The sequence below is a fragment of the Tauraco erythrolophus genome, chromosome 17 (assembly GCF_009769465.1).
Source record: "Tauraco erythrolophus isolate bTauEry1 chromosome 17, bTauEry1.pri, whole genome shotgun sequence".
Classification (NCBI taxonomy): domain Eukaryota; kingdom Metazoa; phylum Chordata; class Aves; order Musophagiformes; family Musophagidae; genus Tauraco; species Tauraco erythrolophus.
Genome location: NC_141481.1, coordinates 18,092,228 through 18,118,123, shown reverse-complemented (window position 1 = coordinate 18,118,123; position 25,896 = coordinate 18,092,228). Strand labels below are relative to the sequence as shown.

At 43.8% G+C, this 25,896-nt stretch overlaps 1 protein-coding gene across 1 annotated transcript in view; it reads right to left on the bottom strand.

Moving 5' to 3' along the window:
* Positions 1-25,896, bottom strand: part of ADCY9 (adenylate cyclase 9) — a 90,854-nt gene that overhangs the window by 19,088 nt on the left and 45,870 nt on the right. The window contains 5 exon segments of the mRNA XM_009979365.2: positions 5,581-5,789; positions 8,799-8,901; positions 12,106-12,323; positions 16,782-16,886; positions 22,281-22,453. Coding sequence (XP_009977667.2) covers positions 5,581-5,789; positions 8,799-8,901; positions 12,106-12,323; positions 16,782-16,886; positions 22,281-22,453 — 808 coding nt within the window.

The window sequence follows — 25,896 nt, the reverse complement described above, 5'->3', positions numbered from 1 at the left end:
AGCAAGAAATTCATCAGCGAACCTGATCAGTTAATCCTGCGATGAGGACACTTCTTTATTTAGGCAGCTGCGTGTTTCAAAAAAGCCAAAGCAAATTCCAGCACAACGCTACATTGCTCGTGATAACGTTTACCTTATTCCATCGTGTTGTTTTTTTTTTTTGTTTTTTTGGTTTTTTTTTTTTTGTTTTTTTTTGGTTTTTTTTTGTTTTTTGCAATGTTCTGCATTCTGGAATTCAAATGATTGAAATCTCAGCCTTCACAGAACAGCGAAAAGCCCGTGAACACAGCACGACCCTCCCGTGGCAGGAAGAAGGGCATTAAATCCAGCCAGCAATGAGAGCTGCAGACAGATTTAATGGCTACAGGGCAGTACCAGTAAATAATGCAGTGTCAGTGGGCAGCTCAACAGGGCTTAAGCGCTAAAGCATCCAAGATGTTTACACAAGCTGGAGTTCAAATTAGTAACTTTGACATCAATGATTAATGGGCAACGGAGAACGTTACCATCATTTCTGTATTTACTGGCAGTTTAAAAATCAATTCCCAGAGTTCAAATCAAAAGCTTTTGGCATCGCAGCACTTTGGTGGGATATTAAATACCAAAGTCGCAGATGTTAGAAATAAATAAAGGCAAACAGAAGACATTCTTTCCCCTTGCATCAATACTCTGTGTATCAGTCCTTTTGTTAATAGAACCGGTTCTTTAAGCTCCAGTTGCAGAAAACTTCTGCTCCTGGTCATTAGGAATTTAAGAAGCCCCAACTGGTTGGCCGCAGGGTCTCAGCTGTGGGCAGAGCGTGGTGTTACTGCAGCAAGCCTGGGAAGGTGAAGTACCAGGCAAGGGCAGTTTTGCTTAGTCAGACATCAGCAGTTCCCCATTACACTGTTTTGATTGAATGTGCTTTTCTTCATCCAGAAAATACTTTTTTGCCCTCTAGAACGCTACTTCTAAATTTATCAACCAACTTATCAAGTGCTCCCACCTCTTGCTCTTTTGAACAGGGTTGAAACATCCACTATTCTGGCCTCGTCTCTTCACTCAGAAGCCTTCACTGAAGCATGCTAGCAAAAGCATCACTTTTTTTTTTAAATAAACTTATTTATAACAAGTTTTACTCGAGAACAAGAACTAGATGTCGAAAGCATCTCATTAATAAAAATCCTGTATTTACAGCTAAAACAGTGGGGAGATGTCTTGCACCTGTACTCCTGCAGCAGCACTCCTAAGAATCCCCAGGGAACTCTCACACACTGTTGTTGTATGTTCAGTGACATTTCCCAAGGTATTTTTCTAGAACAGCAGAACTTTAGGACCTCTTACACTTCAACTGAACTCAAAGTCGAAGTAGTCACATTTCAAGTGGGCAGAAGGACATTCTTTGCACTACATTTACAGAACAGGAGATGACATCTTCTGCGTGCTTACGAACGAAGTACCGCTTTTCACGTGCAGCTTTATACAATTAATTTTAGAGTGGCACTTAGGATAACAGTGGGATCTTCATCTATAGCTACTCCAATAATTTATTATCAGACACTTCAGAGGAATCAAAACATCCTCTCCCTTGTAAGCCTTACTCCATGAGGACGACTTCTTTTCTAGAACCCTAAAGTTTTCCCTCGTTTCTCATGGTACGGGCAGCCCTCGTGCTCTCCTCTCCCACTCCTGCAGCTGGACTGAAGGTCTCAGCCCCAGGAGCTGCAGTGAGTACTTCCTCGGCCGAGTCCTGGATTCAATTACAAGTTAGACTGATTTAAAGACAGGGTGTTTCGCATCACGATAATGAAAATACAATGAGAAACTTAGGCAAGAATTTTCTAGTCCTAAAATAATCCCTTTTCCTGAAATTCTGGGATTGTGCCCAGCATTGTAGTCCAGTCTCCTCCCTTAAGATATCTCGGTGGTATTCTGTGATTGTCATTTGGGATGACATTTCTGCACAGGAAGTTCTGCACCGTTTCTGTGCATAACAAGTGGTCAGAGCGAGCAGTCCTCACTTTGAAGAGGATTTGAAGAGGAAAAAGACAATTTTCTTCTTTCAGCTCAAGGGAACTGTACAGAAGTGTGTCCCTCAGGCTGTGGAGACCAGAGCAGCCCAAAAAGCATATTTTATGTACTTACTATAATGTAAATACATACTATAAATGCAAAACCAAAAAAAAACCCTCCGAGACAAAACAGTTATCTTTTCCTACAAAAGTCCCCCCAAATACACCATTGCTATTACATTTAAAACTGCAAACCTACCAGAAAGCTGCTGAGAATTTTTTATCTACCAAGACTGCTCTTTTTTGGTGTGTAATATGAGGCTATTTTCAAGAAGGTACCCTGGGTAACATCTACACAGGTCTGAGATGATCTTGTTTTCAGATTTACTGAAGTGTTACCTTAGATGTGATGATCAAAGTTAAGCCAAACACAAATTACATCTCATCAGCAGAGGAAAGATCGTGAATGTGAGCCCACGATAGGCGGTTCCTGAGAACCAACTGCTTGTAACTGTGGAGTAAATACAGAGTGATTTGCAGACACTTCCCTCCCACCAAAGGAAAGGAGCAACACACCTCTCACTTGCACAAGGGCTCCAGTAGCAAGGGATATCTGGTGACTCAATTCCTACATCCCTACCCCTCAGCTGCCCGTTTGACGGAGAGGGCAGGGAAAGGCAGCAATCCTCCCACATCCAGTGACTCGTTTCCCAAACTAATCAGGAGAATTTGTGGGGTCCTGAGATTAATGGTCAGCTTGACTCCAATGGGTGCAGCAAGTCCTAGTGACCACCGATCATCTGCACCCGTAGCGGCTGTACGGGGACTGCAGCACTCCCTGCGTGCCCAAACTCCTGTGGGTGCCTGTTAGGATAAAGACAGTCCTGCATGCTGCCAGTGCTGGGTTTATGGAAAATCTGTTACTACTACGCCAGGAGGGATGATGTGAGTTTTGATGGCTGGCTACAGGTGTTCTCCACAGTGTGAGATGTTCCTCAACCTGTTTTTCTAATCAGAAGTAAGCACTGTGATTAATATTTAAAAATATGATTAATATTTAAAAATATATACTTTTAAGACTTAGGAACTATCCTGAAACACTTGCTTTTTAAATTTCACTGACTTTAAATGCAGCACCCAAGTCAGCTTAGAAAGCAAAATTTAGACTTTAAGTCAACCCAGTCTCATGAAAATATTAGGAAGGTCGGTGACAAAACCAAATAGTGTTAAGAAAACATTATAAAGCCACTTAAACTCGCCTCAGCAGGGCTCTCAACAGCAGGTGCTGCAACGAAGCTAAACCTCTGCAGTCGTACACAGCTCAAAGACAAAACCATTTTGTAAATTCTTGACTATATAGATAGCATATTGAAAAGAATTTTCCTTCCCCTTAAGAATCCCATAAACCACCAATTATAGAACAGGACTGAAATAAAACCTTATGGACCTGCACATAAAAATTTCTAAGATTATAGCAATAATTCTTACAAATGTACAAATTAAGAAAAGGCAAATGTGACGTAGCATCGAAAAAACAAGTGGGAAGAATAAGGAATTGAAAAAACCTCAAATGGGAGTAAAAATTCACCTGCAAGGTGAACAGACACAAATTTTCTCCAAACATATCTGGATAGCAGAAACTAGCTCTTCTGCAAAGGGGTGGCTGAGTTGTTCAGAGCTAAATAAACTCAAGGACACAATGCCGTGGCCACCAAATCTAGGTTACCTGCTCACTGCTGCCTTCCTACCCTTCTGTCCAGTGCGATGAAAGAGCTGCCTGGGCACATCAAACTGGCAAAAAACCTGCCCCCCAGCCCCAAGACAGAGTACAGAAATTGTTCTGCAAAGGGGAAAATGCATTTCTGGTGCAAGAGAGAGGACAGAGCAACAGTTAACTCAGTTTAGGATGTGCTAAAATGACAGTCCTACCAGTTCAGCAACCTCCCAGTACAGGTCTTAGCGCTTTTTGAACTTCTAGATTTTCTAAAATCTCCAGAACCACAATACTACTCAAATTGCAACAATCAAATACATCTGCTAAGAAATACTATCCTTAAAAGCACTTCCACTGTTCATAAATGACCTCTCTCTACTCCTAAATGCCAGCTTTCATGTCAATATGCTTGCATACATGTATATGCACACTGAGTTACAAGCTTGCTTCAGTGTCTAAAGTACTGATTTATTATTTTTCACCTTGACCCTGAAAAGTCAATATCAGAGCGCAAACTGCAATCTCTTGTTTCTTTTGAAACAACAGCAGAATTGCTTCTAACTTGTAATTACAAAAGCATTTGAACTTACTTACGCATACCTGGTAGATGGGCAGAACAAGCGAGGACACACATTTCCACACACCACCCTTGTAACACGCTCCCGTGTCAGAAGGAAGCGGAGGGAAAACGGGGGACGAGGAGGGCAGAATAAACTTGCTCTCACCAGTACAGACAAACAAACAACTTATTATTAGGTCTATCATCTGGGTTAATAACAGGTTACGCGTGGTATCTGTGTAAAATCAGACAACACACCCAGGAGAGCACGAGCTTTACTGAGTGCACGTACAACTGCAGTCTTCTGCTACACTGGAACGTGTTAGAAACTCCAGTGTGCCAGGGGGAACCCCATGTTAGGCAGGAACCACGCAGCATCCACTCGCCAACTAGTCATGAACGCCGGGCTAAGGCCCCCGAGCGTCCCAGAAGTCCAGAACACACATCTGCTGGGTGACTGGGCACGAGTCAGGAACGAGGAGTCACTTAAATAACGAGTATCTGCATCTGCAGCCGAGCCTCACCTCCGAGGGCACGGGAGAGGCAGAAAGGCAGGGGCTGCAGGGACGTCTGGGAATTCGGGGACTGGGGATTCTTCGCTGCCGGGTGGGCAGAGCAGCGCAGGGGCTGAGCGCAGTCCTGCGAAGCCGCCCGTTCCGCAGGGACGGACTGGTGCCCCTGCCCTGCTCGAGCAGCTGACTGCCACGCAGCCCAGGGCTCGGGGGAAACACTGAACTCCAATTACGTGTCAAACAGAGAAAACACAAATTATTCGAATATTAAACCCATGGGACTTGAAATAGAGATCACTAAGAAAACTCATTCTGGACAGATGTAATGTGAGTTTTGCATTAATTTTTTTTTTTTTTGGGAAAACAAGCGCTCTTTGCATTTCTGACAAATTACTTCAGTTTTAACACCAGAATGGTGTACTTTTACCTAGGAATTTAAAAGCAGGGTGGTTTTTTTTTGAACGACACAAAGTTTTTCATTTGAATTCCCTCACTCTGATGACCTTGTAAGGGGAGAAGACATCCAGCCGCGTGTGGCATCCCAAGGAACAGTAAGCAGGGGCAGGCATGGTGTGCAGACTCTGTTTCCTTAAGTGCCCTCTATCAGAATCACCTTTCTCTCCTCCAGTTTCTGAAGCCAGACCTCTCTCTGCACAAGACCTGCCGCAAGCCTTCTTGGCTTCACTAACATTCTTCTCCAAATATTACAGATTGTCCAAGTGAATTCCTGGGATGTTGTCAAACAAAATGTTCCCAAGCCAGTCACAATTTCAGTTCTCCAAGACTTTCTTACGCTTTGCTTACCTAATGGAGATGACAAGGGACAGCACCTCTAGCAGGATGGCGATGACAAACACCACGACTGCTGCAGGTGGTGGGGGGGATGCAACCATCCCATGTTTCAGGAAACACGTGATAGAGAGTATGAGGAAGACCGTGGTGGAGAGGAACACGTCCAGGAGGGAGCTGAAGGTAGCGCTGGCAAATGTCTTCACTGGAGCATTCTTTATAACCTGTGTGGAATACAGGGATTGAGGGAAGGGATGAAAATGAATAAACGCGATTTTGATGAATTCAACTGTATTGTAAACAGCAGCTCACAAAAAAAAAAAAAAAGGAATACAGAACTTTTTGCCACTTCATCAATCCAACACAAGTATTGTTTCAAAACGAGAAACAGAAGAGGTAGTTCCAATGGCTACCAGTTTCCTGAGAGTAAGTCTGTGCTGAAAAAAAGCACTGGGTCTGGGGTGATTTTTACACAATATTACGATACAGAAATAAACCATATGAAAATTGCAAAGAAACATAAACCCGATGATTGCTAGCAGATAGAGCTATAAGAAGTTTTCATGAAGGATCTTCATTTAGAATAAGAATAGATTTTACAAAAAGCCTTTTAGCTCCGATTGTTCTTTAAGAAAACCCTCCAAGCACCACTTTACAGAAACAGTTACTTGCCTGTGGCAGAGTTCACATCTCCCTTTCAGATCAGATTCAAAGCAGCAATCGGGACACTATGTAATCTGAATTGATCAGAGCCCAGGACAACAAGTTCTGTTCTTCCATAACCCCTCACCACACATTCCCATCCCATCTTGTCCTGGCCCCAGCGCTTGTGCAGCTGTGCTGTGCGCTGCTTTGGCCAGTCCAGCTGAAAACTAGATCATGAGCTCCACATCCTGGCTTCCTCAGATGAGCCCTGTCTTGTGAGTGTTTCTGTCTGCCCGAGGGACCACAGAAACCAAGTTCCAAAGGAAAACAGAAAGTATGTTATCTTTATCACCATAAAGTAGCCCAGTTTGGATACTACAGTCTTGTACTCTGGTTTAAGTTGGAGATTTCTTCTGCTCTTCAGAACGCTGTCTGCACTCCGCAGTACTGGGAAATGAACTTGTTCCTCGTTTGTACCTCTCTGCAAAGTAATATATTCACCCAGCATCATTTCGGTGCCAAAATCACCTTTTAATCTGAACTGCAGCAGAATCCTGTTAGTCCACACAGAAGGTCACATAGCTTGAATTAAGGAAAGCAGCACTGTATCCTAAGGCGACAGCGTTAAGGATGCCCCGACAGTGCTAAGTAGTGCCTTGATTTCCAAACAAGAACAGGCTAAGCAAGCTCCTGGGAAGCGGAGCCACTTGCAGAGAACGATCACAAACGGAGCACGCAGCTGGCACTCTGTAACCAGAGGTGAGTTCAGTGGTGTTGGGAGCTACTTTCAGAACAGTTTACTGCAAGGCATGCAAAGAACCAGCAGTGCTGACAAATCATTTCACTCTGCCAAGAGATTTTTTTGTTATTGCTTTGGATCAGGACTATGCTAATATTAAGGCTTTAACAGGTTTTGCCCCAGCGCTGCAGAGTTACTATTACAGAGTGAAGATTCCCATTTCCAGGGAGGTTTACATAATAATTTTCAAATTAATAGCTTGCCACTAACAAAATGCACACGCCACTTTCCCGCTCCTTCTGTGAATATCCCACATACCCACATTAATAGGTTATTCTGTATATGCTTGACTACTGCTGCTTCGCTTCTCTTTCCAATCTTTCCATTGGAAAGAACTTGATTTACTATTTTCTGTATAGTTTGTGCAAATTTTGCACGCCATATCCCACAAGAAGTTTGTCCCTGCTGCTGCTACATGAGCTATATTCAGATACCACTGGAACACAGTGCTGCAGGATAAGCATGGAGTTCCTGAACGGAGTGAGCAAATCAAACTGCAACACAAGTATGCTTCCCTTTGTTTAAAAAAAAAAAAAAAAAAGTTCTGGCTCATTCATAAACATTGGAAAACAAGCAAATAGGGGCTATTGCTAAGGACAATGTGACAACGCTGCCCAGAACAGAAAGCAGCCCATGAACAGAAAGCAACAAGCAGCAGAAGCAGAAATCCTGCCTGCCCTCAGATGTAGGGCGTACTGGGAAGAAAAGAAATCAACACCTACGTTTATCACGAAGCAATTCTGCCAGAGGGATGACCCAAACTAATAGCTCAACACTAGCGGAAGGGAAGGGCCCATTCCCCTTCCTGCTGCTGGACACTTATCTTGCGCTGACTCTGGCACTTGCCAACCTCTCTGTGAGCTGCTGGGTCGATACAGCACAAAATAGACCCAGATGGAAAAAGAAAAAGCCCCAAAGAGAAAAACGAAACATGAGTATTTTATGGTAGGTTAGTAAAATGAACTGGCTCACAGCTGGAAGCCTGATAAGCACCAGAGCCCTTAGAAGAGACAGGGAGGAGCAGGAACAAGGAGAGAGCAATTATCCTCTTTTGGCAGCAGCTTTTCAGCTGCTTGCGGACATGCAGCCTTGGTTAGTACTGACACTTGATGTCACTACGTAAACCTCGAACATCCTGTTAGTTCCTATCAACCACACAGGAACATCTACTGCCTGCAATATTATTAGTCTCCAAGGGGACTAAGGACTTCTTACACTCGGTGCAGAATCCTGAAGAAAACACCAAGTTCCCCACAATTTACTCACTGTTCCTGACAATTACGCAGTGTTTTGGACTGTGTGTTTCTGCACACTTACAAAACTCAGGACATTTGAGTTCAGAGCAGGTTTGGGTTCCACTGGGATAACTGTGAGGCTGTGACACGAACAGGAATCAAATTCGAAAGTTACCGTTCTCACAGTCAGGATATTTGATGAGAAGGCAAGTGGCATTTGGTCTCTTACTTTCACCTCAGCATGGTTCTGTGGCCTGCCTAAAGCCTTACAACATCAACCTGAAAACGGAGAAAAGGCAGGTGAGAAGTAACTAGTGTGTCTTGGTGGATTGTGAAAACACACTTCCAGGCCAAATGCTGGAACAGACTCAGGGCACGGCACGAGACAGGTAAACTGAAAGAAGACTCTTTTCAGAGGCAGCAATACCAAGTAGTAAATCACATTTGACCATTTCATGACCCTTGTCATCAACTGTGATGAAATACATTAAAAACACTGACAGATGCCTGGTTAGACAGATTACAGAAGGAAACCGACGCCAGGAGAAACACACCTCTTCCTGATAGCTCGTCCTGTAGGCCATCTCCAAATCCTGATCCAAGAAGTTCAGGCTCAGCTTGTTAATAGGTGGTTTAAAGAAGTAGTCTTTCATGAGGCTAAAGAGAAAAGAGGACATCAACATCAGTTCATTCTGCTGTAACTCTTTCCAAGCCCCTCGTTCCCTGGTTTCTGTTTCGAGGGACACCGGCGTTTGGCTTCGAGGTTCCTGTAGCTTTTCTTCGCTCTCAGTCTCCACATCACTCTCTCAGTCAAAAGGAAATACTTTATAAAAAAATGACAGAGCAAACTTTTATACTTTCAGGAAGAGAGTAACAAGTCCTTCCAGAAACTTAACAGCTATAACCGCAGACGATTCCAGATAATTTTAATATAAGGCAGCAAACAGTGAACGGTAATCGCTGGTACAGAGGCAGCCTGAGGAGACGTGTGGCTGCAGGATATCTGTGTCTTAGGTGGAATTCTATCAAAGCAAGTCAAGGATGACAAGGGTGACAAATTGTTAGGACAAAAAATGTTGTTGATTTTAGAAAACACTTTCTTGTTATTTCAAAGACACTAAAATTACGCAGTAACTCAGCTGGGAACATTCCCTTAACGATCCAGGCTGCAGAGAAACGGCACCGGAGCAGACGGTTAGCTTACGTTCACTTCCAAACCAGGAGATCTGGAATCACCAGAACCATCAACAAAGGCACTGACAAATATTAAAATTAGCTCACTAGGACTAATGAACCAGGAGGCAGCATCTACCAGAGGGCGTTCAGGCACTCCTTCACCTTATCTCCCAGTGTCAGGTACGAAAAAAACCCCAAGCAAACCCAACTGTAAAAGAGGCCTCACAATTGTTAAAAAGTGGCTTCTATTCCCCACCTTCTGGAGCAAAACTAGAACATTTTTGAGTTTTACATCAGTTGTAAGAGGTTTATGAAAGAAGTTTTCTAACGACACCTACGGCACTAGATCTGCAAACGCCTTCTTTCTCGAGCAGACGCCAAAGGGCTGAACGGACGGGAATCACAGAGCGCTGAGCGCTTCGTGCCCAACGGTTGCCAAGTAAGGTCCACCTCCTCGCGCCGTTTCTGCCAGGACAGCCCGTCACCTCTTCCGTGCAGCCCTCAGCTGAGGCCTCACAACACACGCTCTTGCTACAAACCTCCTTTCATTGTCAAGCAAGTAATTCCACTTATTATTTACAGCTAATTGTACTATTAATTACAAACTAATTGTTTTTAAAATTACTGCAGGATCCGAAATGGGGCAGCTTCTTTCCAAGTGCTGTTCCCACCTTGAAAATCGTAGCAGCGGAGGAACAATGAGAGTGAGCTGTTTTCAAGTTGAAAACCAGAGACACACATGAGATCAAATTCGAAGCAGATGAAGCAGCTGAAAGATCCTACAGAGCTACTCTGTGCCTGAATTGTTTCTTCAGGGGGCTTGGTTTTGGTTTTTTACTGTTTATTTTTTTACAAACACTTGGCAAAGAGGTTTTTTGGAAGTACAAGCTCCCCAGCACAAGATGGCATGTGGGAAGCATTTTTTTCTTGAGATGCAAGACCAACCAAACACACAGACTGATCCGCTGACTGTTTTGCTTCCCAAAGCAGCAAAACTCCAGGATTATTATTGCGAATGGGGTTTCACTTAAGATGAACAACGAGAAGTTTGGACTTCATCCCCCTCCCTGAGAAAACTAATTTCCCAATCAAACATCCTCACAGATTTTTTGAGACCAACAATATATTAGGTTCTACAGTAGGGGAACAGGAATGGTTTTAAAATTACGTATTACATATAACTTCACATTGAGAAACGTTAAAAAGCCTTAATGTAAACTGGTAGGCTTAAAGCATTTTGCATAGACCTAATTAATCAGAAGATTATTTTTGGAAAGTTATGTTTACGTGAACCGAACTCAGCAGAGAAGTTTCCCTGGCAACAAGAAATGGCCCACTTAATATGGTAATGATGATATTTAATTGAGATCACAAAAAAATCTAGGCTTTGAGTGATGGCAAATAATGGCCCTGCTTTTTCCTTTTTCCAAATCAGAAAGAATCATCCATTTTGTAAGCGGAGGAGGAAAGCACCAGGAGCACAAGAGCCTGAGCTAGGTATCTTCAGCGACCGACGACATAAATTAAGCTACTTCTGTAACTTAAAAATAACGCCAGTTACATTTTAAACAAAAACCCAATTTGTTCTTGCCGTTTGGACTTTCCCAATCCATCCATCCTCTAATATTTGAAAATATCACCCAAACACCTATTCTCAGCCACTAATGACAGAACACAAAGATTAAAAATAAAGGAACCTAAACTTTAGCTGAAGTTAACCACAGGAGAAAGGTAATCTGAAAAGATCTAGAGAGGAGACTGGGGAGGGACTGGTGTTCCTCCCTTCCACTTCTCCCTGCTTTAATCATGTTTTCAGTCAAGACAGCAGTGTCCCTGTTCCAAGCAGCCTGGAGTCTATATGACCATACAGTTTCAAGGATCTCTAGATAAAATAGCCCTAATCTGAGTGGAAGCAGAGAAGTAAAAAAAAGAATAGCCATAAATAATAACAAACTCAAGTTATCCGGTTAACTTGACTTGCTCCAGTCAAGTCACTGCCATAAGGGAGATATGGTTGTGTGTTTACAAAAATCACACACTACTGAATTTGGAGAACGTTATTTTCCGCTGCCCAAAATAAGGTTTTTTTGTTAGAGATGGAGAGAGAAGCTAACTTGACAAAATGCTGCAGGTAGGTATCAGGTCCATGAGAATTCCCTCCTATTAATTCTGCTTCCAAGCCCAATACGGTTTCTAGGTATTAGTTAGTCACACAATGTTATCAGATGTTGTTCTTCTGCTACATAAAGCTGAGTTTTGTGGTTCAGATTTTATGTCACGTTTAATTGCAGAGCAAGGTACGTACTGTGTGCATTAAGAGGAACTTTAAATGTAAAGTTAAGAGCTCAAATTCATGACAAGTCATTAAAGAGTATTTTTCCCTTTGAAAGACTTGACTGAAGAATGACTGTTTCTCCACGAATATGATGAAACCCCTGGCTTTACATATTCCTGAGCAGAATGTTTCTGACATCAAGTTCCTACTGCAGTTTAAACAGAATATAGACTAAGATCGGAAAATATATGACATGTTATATGTGAACAATAATTGACATTAGACAAAATAATAATAATTTGACTGACATTAGACAAAAAGCCCACAAATAAAGATTAAAGACAGGAGCCCCCTGTTACTGCCTTCTCTCTTTCATACAATTCTACACTGTACAGCTCAATTTTCCTTACCTGTCTTCTTTAATCACATCCACAAAGTGAGCATCTGTCTTTTCTCTGATGTTTTTGAACCTCAAAGGAAGGAGGGCTGATTGATCCAGGCTCACTCCACCCCATCTTCCTTTCTCTTGCAACATTTCATAAAGTGAGGTTTGGCTATTGCTGAGCTTTTCTTCCTGCGGAGGACTCAAAAGTCCATTCTGAGTCTTTGGACTGTGTCCTCCCGGAGCCTGAAGGACAGAAAGGAAAACACACATGGGGAACGTTAACGGTTGAGAAAGCAGACAGAAGAGATTTCATGGAGCAAAAGCTGAAAGAAGTTCTTCCCTCAACACACAGATCACGTCAAAGCCCTAACTCCTGCTGCCCTGAAACGATTCACAACACCTTCTGTAAGGACACACCTATGTAGGTGCTGTCTTTTTGATTTTTATGTATCAAGTTTCCAAGGAGCAGAAAACAAAGTACGTTTTCACACACAATATGAAGATCAGCCACAAGCCCAATTTTCATTCGCTCATTTATTTTAAGGTCAAGATTCTTCTAAAAAGCTTTTTGAATACCTCCTTAAACTGTGCTATCTTTCCACAGGTCATGAGACAACTTACTCTGCCAGCCCTTGCTGATCCTTCCACTGACTGCTACAGCCCTGCTGCTTTCCCAGACAGACCTTCTTCCTTTCTCCTGCCTGTGGGAACAGCGCTTTTGTATGTCTCATCATCCTACCAAAAAAAATTAACCTGCAAATTAAACTCAGTTTTCTTCACTGACTAAGGTACACTTCTCCCTTCTGGTTTGCTTTCGCCTTTGTACTAATCAATACTGCATTTTTAAATTTTGACACCAGCTTGCAACACAGCTTAGGTACACAGTATTATCAACTCTGCTTTCATTCGAGAACACAAGTTACTTTCAATCAAACATTTTTCTATTTTCATGGAACCTGAAGTTCCTGCTTTTATATTTCCTTTGACCTAGACCAGAAGCCATTCCAGAAAAATTATACAAGTAAATATGGTTAGAATGAAAACGAACTGCAGTTAGTCAGGATCATTTTCAAATGCAAACATATATCAAGCATAGCATATCTGAATGTTCACCTCCCCCTCCCTGTCTCATCGTTTATCCTCATCCTGAAACCCACTCATGACAGAAGTTTCTTCGTTTCTGCCTGTAGAGCAGCCAGCACAGCAGTGACAAGCTCCTCCAGAAGACTATTCTTGGATGCCACCACAGTGATCATAAATAAATACCATAAATATCATCGCCACCCCAACCATGCACTGCAATATGTTACTTAGATTGTAAAATCAACTTAGTTAAAGGTAAGAAGTATCTGGTTTCTGGCTGCCTATGCAAAATTAATTCAGCCTCCTTGCTTATCTACCCTGTAAAGCAAACGAGGCACGTGAAGACAGGCAGGTGCAATGAAAGGAGCAGACATAACCAGTGAAGACACAAGACTAATGGAGCAGCAGGAGAACGTCACCTTGTGCAGGGAAGAGTCAGAAAGCACTCGGGCTTGGCGCCCTATCACTGCCAAGACCTCAGGAGCTAAAGTCATAACAAGGTGTGCTGGCATGGTTCCCTGGAGCTACAGGAAAAGCAGGAGGAAGGAGGGCTGTGCTTCCTCTTCCTCCTGCCCGGGAGGGACGCAGGATCCGCACCCTGTGGGCTGCCCTGACAGAGGTGTGAGCTGCTAGAGCCACGCACTGGGAGCCAGGAGATGAAAGGATTCCCAGTCTAGTCCCTTCTACCACTCACAACAGTTGTTTTGGCAGCTCGCAGGTGCTCAGAGCCCAGTGACAGCAGCTGACAAAGCAGAATAGGAAATTCAGTAGTTGCCTTGGTATGCTGCCAACGTTTTGCTACAGAATGCCATCAACAGAAGAGAAAGGTGATTTCGGCAACACGTATCTCAGCGAAAGCAGAGGAAAAACTCTTGGACTAAGTAGGTGCTTGTGGACGACAGAAGGGCACCCTCCTGGTAAGCCAGAGGCACAGGAACTTCTCACTTAAAAGGTCACCAGCTTCTCTGAAAGGGAAAACATTCAGCAGCTTCAGAGCAAGTCCTCCTGCACCCGTAACAGGTTACCCAGCCCACCCGGAGGGAACGCGGCTACGGAGCACGAGACATACTGCAGTGCCAGGGGAACCTCGGTGTTTTCCAAGATGAGGAGTACTGCCGAAGGCAAACCAAAAAGAACTGTTCAACAAGCTGCTAGAAGTGAAGCGCCTTCATTGTGGGTTTTGTTTTCTTTTTGTTTTTTTAAATTTATGCTAAAGATCATATTTGCTCAGAGCACTTCCCAGAAGAACTTGAGGCCTAAAAAAAAAAAGCGAAGGTCACAGTCATCACCTTTTTTTTTTTTCCTGGTAAAGAATCCTTCTCCTCTTCCTCACCCCTGCAGCAGAAGTTGTTACTTGAAAAGTAGTGAACAAGAGAATATAATTTTTGCTATGAGCAGCTCAAATAAAAGATAGGGACTCATGTGCGTTGTTTGCTTTCCCTGTCTGCTCTTCAAGTTCATCTGAAGAATGCAGTGAAAATTTCTGCTCTTTCAAAGAAGGTCAGCATGGACTTCTCTTGGCCTTTTCTCTTTAGCTCCTTGGCAAAGGCTCAAATCCCTAAGAAAATTCTTCCCTTCACTCAGCTCAAGGTTTTCCTGTGCTGTCTCCACTCTGTTAATCTTAACAGGAGGGGATTAGAGTGTGAAACTGCTTGTGTGTAAGGAGAAAATCTCTCTTTATTAAACGTTGTTAGCTCCAATGTTACTGTGGTTTCCGACGGCAACAGGCTGTACAGTTCTTTTGAGCTCCCGGAGGTTTGACCCACCATGCCAGCTTCCTCTCACCAAGAGACGGGGAGGCTCCAGAGGCTGTCGGGACCCATGAAGGTCCAAGGATGTAGTTAATGTCATTAACGTTCCCTAAAGTCAGGGGACACAAGCGCTGCGGGGCCAGGTGCGGTGACGGGGCATGGGAAGGTGCAGACTCCAGAGACAGGTAGAGGGAGCTTATGGCTCTTCTTCCCAAGAAAGCTGAGACTGTAAAGACTTGGAAATCAAATGCCACAGCAACTTTGTGCACGTAGTTGTCCTTGAAGCTTTCGGTTCAACAGGCATCTCATACTTACCAGTAGCTACTTAACTGGTCCAATTTTTGACTGTGCGATAACTAAACCAGATCAAAGCAGGACATATGATTTAGTCTTCACTAGCATGTTCCTTCCAGTCAAATCATAGACATTTTATTCAGAACTGCACAGGCCTCTTCTGAGCAAGGTCAGATGACTTCCTGATTAACACGCACGACGCTAATAAGCTGCAGTAGGAAGAAACTTAACGGATAATTCTGATGAAGACAACATATGACACGAGGCAGTTGGTACCTAAGGAAAATCTCCGTCTGCAGCCGGTTCCTGGAGATCCCTGGCACGTGGGCAGAGGCAGCCTGGGGAAGAAGCATCTCACACATACCATCTTGGCAGCCTGGGCAGATCTCCCACAGTGTTTTCTATCTTAAAGATCTCATGCTGTTCCAAGACCAGTACCTGCTGGTCGCTCTGCTCTATCTCCCTCAGAGCAGAAAGGATTATTATTTTTTTCTTTGGCTGTTTCCTAGGAACACTGGCACAGAACATGGTCTACTGTGCTACATATCATTTCGGTCCAGTATAGTAAGGTAGTCCCTGCTTCTGAGCTTACAATTTAAACCTAGGAGACAACAGGTCAAACAGAGGCAGAGAGCAGAGGGACAAACACGGATTAATGTAGTAGCTCATCAGTAGAATGAGTGCTGGTGAGTTTTTCCATTAGCTCTATATGTGAGAAGACTCATAAAGACAGATGTAAAGAAAAAAACACGATAGCTACCTCTGAACGTGATTATAAAACGATTCTCCCCAACAAGGGAAACCATTAAACTTATGTAAAAACTTATTTCCCCTGCCCATGGCAGGGGGGTTGGAACTAGATGATCTTTGAGGTCCCTTCCAACCCAAACCATTCTATGATTCTATGAAAATAAAACAATCAGGTGATGAGCACTGGTATCCAATCTGCATTTAGGCAGGAGCTTAATATTCAGGAGTGAGCAAGAGACGACAGACAGAGCAGAGAGGCTACGAAGACCATGGAGAAGAGGACGAACAGGGGCCGCCTGGTATCGTAGAGGAAGCAGGTGGCTTCAATGAGGACATCTAAGCAACAGGCAAGGAAAGCAATCTTGGCAGCAGCGTGCCGAATACTTAAGACGCTGTATTTGTCAGTCAAAAAAAGGATGCAAACTGACTGAGAGGCTGTGAATTTCAGCTGTGACTCTGACTTAGCTTAGATGCAGAAGAGGCTGGCAAGACATAAGTGTAACTAGGTGACACGCAGCCAAATGGTGTGAGGGATGGAGAGCCTGGTAGTTGCTTGTGTCTCTTTCTTTGGGTAGCCTCAACATAATTTAAAGAGTCTTAAATTTTAGGTCCTTCTCAGTATCAAACTGGGGCCATAACATCACTAATAATTTTGCATATTTGGGGGCGCTCAACTACATTTTGAAATACAACTGCTCAAAATCAAAACTGGTTCTGCTGCTTAAGAGCTTGAATGAAGGAAGAGCAATGCAAAAATGAGAAAGCTAACCGAAGCAGAGAAATAGGGAGGAAAAAGGGACAATACGATAAATATTTGAATTACCTTCGTATTGTTTTTATGCTCATCCTGACAACCATTTTGGATAGCTCCTTCGTCTATGCTGACATCGCAGTGGGGAGCAAGGGTGGTACTACATGAAGGGCAAGGCTGCAATGAGACAAAAAATTTTAGCCAGGAACATTCTGGTGTCCTCGTAGTATTATGCAATTTATAATTCGGTCCACTTGTATACTTGCGGCATGGTTAAAAGATAAACAAAGCTACAGAATGGGAAGCAGGGAGCAAAATTTGACTGGAACAGAACACACCATTTCAAAAATAAATCACAGATTTTCTGTTTACTGAAGCTAAATCTAATCCAGAAAAGCTTTACCAGTGCAAGATCACAGACACACTGTAATCACTGCATACTTGCAAAGGAGCTCCCCAGGAAGGATGAAATACTCTTTAGTGAGGGAAGCACATTTTTCTTGTTTAAAAACTGCCTGCAAGAGGATCTGAACGTTAGTATGAGTGAAGACTTAGCACAAAATGCAGCAAAATCAAAAAAAAAGCACGAAACACCATGATGCATTATGAACAGTACAGGAAAATGGAAAGCAACAAGTCTGAAACCAACACAGGGAAATATTTTTTCACGTAGTGCTGTAAGACAGTAGAGCGGAGCTCAGGCTGTTGGACATTGTTGATGCCAAACACTCAGCAAATGTCACAGGAAACGAGGAAAGCAAAAACATCAGGACTTGTACTCGCTGCAGGTTATGCGTTTTGGAAGCAACCTGAAAGGTAACACTTCAGTTTTTAAAACAATCTAACCCCTTGGAGTTAGAATGTGATCTTCTTAAGAGGAACTAACCCCATATCTGGATCTCCCAAGCTCTTCTCCAGTCCTGGTCATGTACAGGCAGGACGCTGCATCAGAGGGATCCTGTGTCTCATCCCTGCTGGCAGTTCCTCTGCTCTGGAGATGGTTTACTGTTACCAGACTTGCCAGAAGTCTACTAACGGGTACAGAGACACTGCTCACAGGGAACAGCACATTAAATTCAGCACATTACATACCAAATGGTGGTAGGTGATCCACTAAACATCTTGATAAATTTTCGAATGAGAAACTTGAGCCTTTTGTCCCGAACTCAACACCCCATGTCCATTTTATCTGTTTATTTTGGACTCTGTAGTCTATCATTCTCCTGGTCCAAAACTAGAACAACTCCTGCCTTCAGGTTCACTCCCGATTTCAGAGACCAGCATGCAAGTCTTTTCAGAACTGACTTTTCAGCCAAAGCCCCTTCTCCATCCCTGGTGTAACACTTGAAATTTCAGTAACGCGGCACCTTCAATTTTCAGGTTATTATGCATGGCATTTCTCCCAGCCCACTCTTCCTGTGACTGCTGCTCCACCTAATCACTCAACAGAGCCTCTTAAAAGCTTTCACAAAGACTCTGAGCCTCCTTAGCAGCCAGCAGACCACCATATCTGCTGCTCCTTAGAAGCACGGTCTGAGTTGGGGCACTGAAATTACTATGAGTTTCCTAATCTGGCATCAGATAAGCGAGTTACACCCAGTTCTGAATCTGCACAGTCTGAACAAATACCAGCACACTTGAAGAAATTATGAAGTTGGTTCTCAAATGGTTTTGTTCAAAAATAATCTAGGACTACGTACCATGAATGCCTTGGCCACCTTGTGGAAGGCAACATTAGCTTTAAAAACAAATATGACAATGGGCTAACAAGCCTTCTATGCTCCTAGAGTGTTATTTAGTAGGTTTACCTATGGCAAAAGTCAGTTAATGATAATAAAAACAAAAAATAAAGAAAATACTCTCTGTTTGATCTTGCTAGTAAATCAGCAAGACCACCTCAAACACTTAGCTCCTGGGGTTAAACCAGAAGACAAAAATCTCAGACAAGCAGCCCGACCTTTGGAGACGAGGTGGAAGCCCATCTGACTCGCCCCGTGTGTTCAAGCCCTTACCATTAACTTCCCTCTCTGTGGCAGGCAGTCACACAAGCTCACTGCATACGTGACCTCACCGCCACGAAGAATACATTAACACACTTCCAGCAAACACCAAGAGAAGCAAAAGTACTTTCTGTTTTCATACCAAGACATGATTAAAACGTTTTTGTAACAGCTTACGACTCCCTGTCAAGTCAGGGATTTTATAAAACGTCAGGGAAAATAAACGGATACCAAAACCACTTAAGCAGGTTACAGTGCTTTCATTCAAAAAATCAGCTGCTGTTACAGATTCATTTATCCTTTTCAGCCTCTATCTTCTCCATTTTAATTACGTACACGCATTTGATTGATATCCCTACTACAAACAAGGCTTGCAACTCAATGAACTGCAGATACACTGGAGGAGAGGAGGAAATACAATTCCTTTCATGGCCCAAATACTGTTGCATTCTCCTTCCTGACTTTCCTTAACAGATCTTCTCCACGAGAACATCCATTCAAGCCCCAAATGTGAAAGTCACCCTCTGCATCCAATATGGCCGCTTATTCCCTTTAAAACAGAAATATTTCAACTCGCCTGGAATTTCGCCCCTCCTACTCAGTCTCTTCTGCAGAGCTGGAGTCATCTCCTCCTACACTGACACTGTTTACAGCTTTGTATTTAAAACAGTTGGCACGTAAGTCATGATTCTTTTGCAAATTATTATCTCCAGACCCTACCAGCAAGCCGCAGGCTTTTAAAATATTATTAAAAACCCCCAAAAAATAAACAACCCAAAAAACCATCACCCTGCAAAAAAGAAACCCACTCCTTTTCAAAAATCGTGCATGATCTGTGATTAAATCGCATAGTTGTTCTTTGTGGGGATTTTTTAATATACATCTTATTTACTTATTTTTTTATAGACCTACTCTAGCGTGGCTGGCAAATCAAACATTCCTTGAAAGCCTGACCTGGCCTTCTTGGTCCACAATCACTCCAAGAACAGACTACCCAACAGAGGGAAGGCTGGGGCACATCCGCACTCAAGAAGCGTGCCGTGGGGTCTGGGATACCTGTGCCCAGTCGTGCTGTGGGAAGCAAGTACGCTTTGTGATCTGATCTAGGTGGTCCTGCTCCGGCAGGGGGATTGGACTAGATGATCCTTTGAGGTCCCTTCCAATCCCTGACATTCTGTGGTTCTGTGATTTGCACTCCCGTGCTGCAACTACAGTGGCTGAACACGTTTGTAAGCGCCCAGCAGACGCAGGATTGCTTCACCACGGTGCTGCGCGCATTCTGACACGGTTTGTGGCACGCATTACACGGACGCTTCTCAGACCGCAGGGAAAGCTGAGTTTGGGGTCATTCAAAATTCACTCCAGCGTCAGGGTATTTGGGGCAAGACTATTTTCAAAGAGTTGTGAGGCTGCTTAGGAAATCACTGGCCAGACCTGCAGCGCTCATGGCAACGAACAAAACCAGGTACCTATAAGCATAAACTTGATGCAGGAGCTTGAGCACAATGGCTGACAGGGTATCCGAGAAGGCTGAAACTGAGCTGGCACTTGTCCCAGATGCTCTTCTGAAGCTGCTGCTTTTAGCTTCTCCTTCACTTATTCCAACAGTCACGTTTGTACTTTTGCACTGCACAGACCACCATTCAGCATTTAAACAGCAATTAACACCCAGCCAGGACAGTCCCGGAGCAGAAAATCAGGGATGAGGCAGTAAACAAAACTCCGTGGGCCAGCAGGGTGCCTCCACATGGCACACGGGCTGTTCAGGAACAGTGATGCACCTGTAACTACCCTTCTGCAGAGTAAGCCGCCCCATGTTTTACAAAACACATACCACAGCTGATCCTTCACAACAAGAGTTCTTCATTTTGGACTTGGATCATTGTAGCAAGTACCACCACGAGTTAATACATAACACATTTTACCAAACCCCAGCCGCAGTCAGGTCAGGGCTGTGCTCTGCTGTAGTTTCATGGTCCTCCAGTTGCAGCTTACTTTGCTGCCGAACATTAACTCGGCGCCCTTGCTTTCTCTCAGAACAGCACCCTTAGTTTCACTGCTTTGTTTAAATCCCTTCTCTCTTCCTCCTGCTCCATGGACAGGCAGCTCAGTAATACTGCTCCACTCGGGACATTCTTTTTCCTTCACTATTTGAAATAAAGGATTTTCTACCCCTTACTGTCACATCTGCACAGCCCCGCGCTGGGCAGCACAGACAGGCTTGTTTGTACAGACACCCACGGCCTGCCCTGAGACGTATTTTCCTACCTTATCTGCCAGTACCTTCATTGGAAGGCAAGAGAGAGCTGTAACGTTGGTGCCTGAGGGACACCAAATATATTCTTTCTTAAACAGGAGAAGGAATACAAAAGTATCACCAGCAGCTTGGATGCAGTCAAACCACACCCAGTGCATATTTTGGGGAGGGATAAAGATGGCTACAGCTCCCTTCTGTATGAAACAGTCCTGGCTTGCTCTGTAAGAAGCTCTCTTAACTTTGGACCACATCTTTGGGCCAGACTTCCAGCTGATCTCGCTGGTGATCCAGTGGTTTTACTCCAAAACTTCAAACCTAGGACAGAGGCAGGGTGAAGGCGCCCAGCTCATGCTCTCCTAGATCAGACAACAAACATAAAAGCAGCAAAAATGACTCTGTCAGCTCAGTCTCAAACCGGCATTGAAGAGATCTTCTCAGAACTAAACACACTGAAGTCTAAGGACAGTGACCTGTAGATGACCACCCATGGTTCTGAATTTATGCCCAGCTCGGGCAACCCAGGACGAGGAACTCTTAGCACAAATGAAAATAGAGAAAAGACATCTGTTGTTTGGGAAATCTGTTCTGAGCTGGAAGATGGAGAGTAACAGCAAAGCTTCGAAGCAATACACATTGTTTCGCAGATTTCCTCATCAAGAGATCTTGTGAGAGGCGTGAACATAACAAAGTGTCATCATTCTTCTAAGCTGAATCCGTACAAATCATCGCCCTCAGTTCCAGATACAGGTTTCTAGAGAAGCAGATAAAACACAATTCCATAGGCTACCGGAGCGTTTTCTTCCACTGTACAAACAATACCATTATCTTTTTGCGAGGATGTCTGTCATATACTCGTATAAAAAGGTTCACAGGTACATAACGTGCACAAGAGAGGAACCGCAAACGCAGGGTGCAGCAAAAGCAGAAAGTTACAGAAGTTACAGACGCTGCTTAAAGCATATTCTTTATTCTCCCGTAAAATCAAGACCATTGAAAAAGCAGCATTGACCTCTCAGTCCTGAAATGCTAAAAAAAAAAAATAATTTATTTGAAACCACCTGTAAAAAGTGTTCACATTACTTTACGGATTGCTTGTCAAGTGGTGAGGCATTTAACTTTTTAAATTTTTTCATCCCTCGAACTATGTTTTGTCACTGCATGTACATACACACACCTATACATACATACATACACATCCGCACAAATACATAAAGCAGCGCATTAACAAGCCTGTAAGGCTTTCCCAGCCACTCACCTCTCTCTGGTCGGCACAGTTTGAGATTTATGCTGCTTGGCTTTGAAACAAGAACTCACCTTAGGTTTTTCCCCATGTTTGAGAGTCTTGGTCAAGTCACCAGCATTCTCGGCTGACGATGCTCCCTGTATCCTGGCCCCATCTCCCGACTCCAAGCCAGGAAGCAACGCTTGCGAACAGCTGCAGTGGGGCTCCTTCACCTTCTGACCAGAGATCAGATACGTCTTCAAACCTACAGAAAAGAGAAATGAACAGTCAGAACCGCAGAAAGACAAAAAGAACACTCCTTTGGACCTCTCTGATGTGAAATACAGGAACTATGAAAGTGCTATCAAGGCTCGGGAATCCAGCACACAAAAAATGGCAGTGGCTGGGAACAACCACCGGGAAATATAAAGATGCTCTGTGTAAAGTGGTGGCAAACAGGACTGCCCAACATCTGTGGTCCCAGACACAAGAGATTACTCTGACACACAGCGACAGCCAGGACTGACGTGCACTTTCTCTATTCCATTTGCACTCAGGTACTTCTGAAAAACAGAGCTAAGACCTTAGGGATTTGCTTTCAATTTGTCATTTGAGCTCTCACATTAACTCTTTGCTTCTGCAAAGGATTTGCAGCCTGGTTTTCAGCGATATCTGTGTTAATATTCTACTTCTGAAAAGTCAGCATGTGTTCCTCCACTTGCACTCTCCGTTGGTCAGGGAGATGTCGTGACGACTGCTTAATGCTGGTAGCATGTTGAGAAAGGAAATGGCGTTTAAGTGCTAGAAATTCTGATGGGTTTTCAAAGTTAGCGCAGACTTCACATTTTTAAAGAACAAAATCAATCTCTCTCTCTTGCACGTACGCCCACACACGCTCTCTGCAACTGCTGTATGAATTGACGCATAATTGGAAAGCAGATCCGAAGTTAAAGGCCATGCTGGTAAATACCATGTTGTATCAAGCTGAGCTGCATCAAAAACCTGTTCAAAAAGTAAAAGATCTGAATTTTGTCTAGAGCAGCACTTTATTGTACTTCCTTAAAACTTTGCGTTAGGATGTTCCGGGTTGTTTCTAGGCACAAAGACTAAGGAGGAGTCAGCAATCACACTGCTTTCTGATTTCAAATGAGTTCATTTTATCACCGCTGCACGGGAAATCTCCCACTCAGCAAGGAAGGGCACCGACGTGCTCCGAAAAGCGTGGAGGTCACCAGCTTGCAGAACTGGAACACGCGCGTTACTCTGCGCTACCGGTGACTGTGTCCCGTGTGATTCTGCAGCCGACCTCTAGCCCACGGGATGGCTGCCGGTTTTGTACTGGGGTCAGCTGCGCATCACCCCCTCCCTTTTTCTGATACTCGTCACCCAGTTGCAGCCAGACACATGACTGGCACAGCCACCGGCTGCGCTCGATTGCCTCCGTCCGTAGGACAAATGCTGGAAACAGCGATGTTGAGTTGCAGCCCTCGGAAGAGGGCAGGTTTCTGTTTGGTACCATAAGGTCATCCTCTCGAAACCTTCTTTATGGACAGAAAATTGTATTCTAGAAACTCTTTTTTTTTTTTGTCTGTAGTAAATGACACAGTACTTCACCTGTAACCTTTCCAATAAAAATAAGTTGGATAACCTAATAGCAATGTTGCAGTTTCTCTGTTTATTCCACTAGCAGCTTAATCTGCAGGCAGAAACCCGCATCTGTATCGACTGTTTCAACCTCAGGCTCAAAAGCTGCTGGGAAAGCTCCGGTGCTCTCACAGCCCTGCCAAGCTCCGGAGCACTCGCTCGCGTATTTGAGACGTTACGCTAGAGTCAAGCTGTATTTTTGTATCGCTCATAGTAGTGCTTGGATTTTACTGGGCTTACTAAAACCCTGAGCTGCTGCTGCTGGCTTCCAGATGCAGGGCTGTCTCTTTAAAACTTATACTGATGGGGGTTGTCATCTCAGGAATTCACCACAATCAGTTTACAATTATATTTTTACTGGGGAAAAGCTAAAGCATTACGCTTACTACTCCTATTTTTAAAAGCTACCTTAAAGCAACAGGAGTATTTTACAACTCCTATTATTCCTCTATTATTTTTTTTTCCTAAACAAACATATTTTCTTTGAGTTTTTGTATTTTTGAAAATGCACTTTTTATGTCTTGCTGTGCTGTGCAGCATAATTATTTCGTCAATCTGTTGCAAAGAGCAAAATGATCTCCAGTTTGAGCTCCACACTGAGGAAAAAGGGAAAAGGCTACAGTAAGCCAGTAATCCAAAACGTGTTCGGGAACGCAGAATCCGCCCTCACCCCAACCTTAAACCGCAGTGGGCTGCGGCTCCGCGGCCCCGCTCCATCCCTCATCCTTCCCATCCGTGGCAAACCCACCAGGCCAGAGCTGCGATCACCACGTTTCCCATTGACAGCCGCTCGCACCCTTCTCGTCCCACGGGCTTCGGCTGCAGGGTCTGACGTTGGCACCAAGAACTATAAAAATCTTTTTATTATCTCCTCGTGCTCCCCAGCCCCATCACATCCACCGAACGAGGAGCGTTACTCAAAACGGGCAATTTGAAACGGGACAAAGGAAAGCCAATATCCTGCAGAATCACAGCATCCCTTGAGTAAGAAGTCCGCAGGGATACTCCGAGCACCAAACACGAGGTCAGGGTCTCAGGAGAGCAAGTAAGGCAAAAAGGCTATTTTTTGAAAGTTTTGGAAAATTAGCAGGTGTAAAAATCTTTCATCTTTACAGAACTCTGCTAACATTGCCTACCTAATACTTTGTTAATAAATCCTTCTTATGATAGGAAAATTGGATTTGCTTCAGTGTTCCTTGCAACTCTGCGACACAAAGCAACTCCTACGTTCAGTCTGAAATACGTCCGCATAAAAAAAGGAGTCATTAATTCAGCAGAACTGTATCGATGTAACTAAAGCGTATGATACGAGAGCAGTATTCTTCCTCCTCCTTCATCTCCAGGGAATTAGTACCATCAACACACTGCCATTTTCCATACAAACGGCGTACGGAGCGAACACCGTTCACGCCACCACGCAGCACGTTTAAATCAATTAGGCAACAGGATGAAATGAATGAGCCAGCAACAGAGGAGCTGCTATTTTCCATGAAAACCAGCAAACACGGTGCAATTTTTGGTGCGTGTTGCTGCGCAACGATGTAACTCAAGACATGGCAATAAAGAAAGCGCTACCAGACGCTTCTACTGCCATTTATAAAGCCAAAGCTCTCACCCTTTCTTCCCCTCCTGCCGTCCTCAACCTGATTCCCTTTCCCCAAATTTATTCAAAATAAATGGTGAAAAACAAGACAACCTCAAACCGCCTGATAGCAAATCTCTACTCTGGCAGACTTCACCCTGTAGCACGTTTCTGCGTTTGCCAGAGACGGCTCTTGGAAGCAAAGAGGGGCAAGTGGCTGTAACAACCCACCTCCCCAACACGCTAATGTACACAGTATTTTCTGCTCTGGGGAAAAAGTGAGCTACATCGTTCACCTTCGAGAAACAGGAGCCGTTTCCTTCACTTGTCTTCAAGTTCTGCAAATCTGTAAGTGTTATACGGAGCAGCAGCTCCCGCGCGCTGAGCCAAAACGCTCATTTCTTGAATTCAACCACTGTGGATGTCGACCTGGCAGTGTCTGTAAAGTGTATTTTTCACAAAATAAGTAACAGGTGAGATCT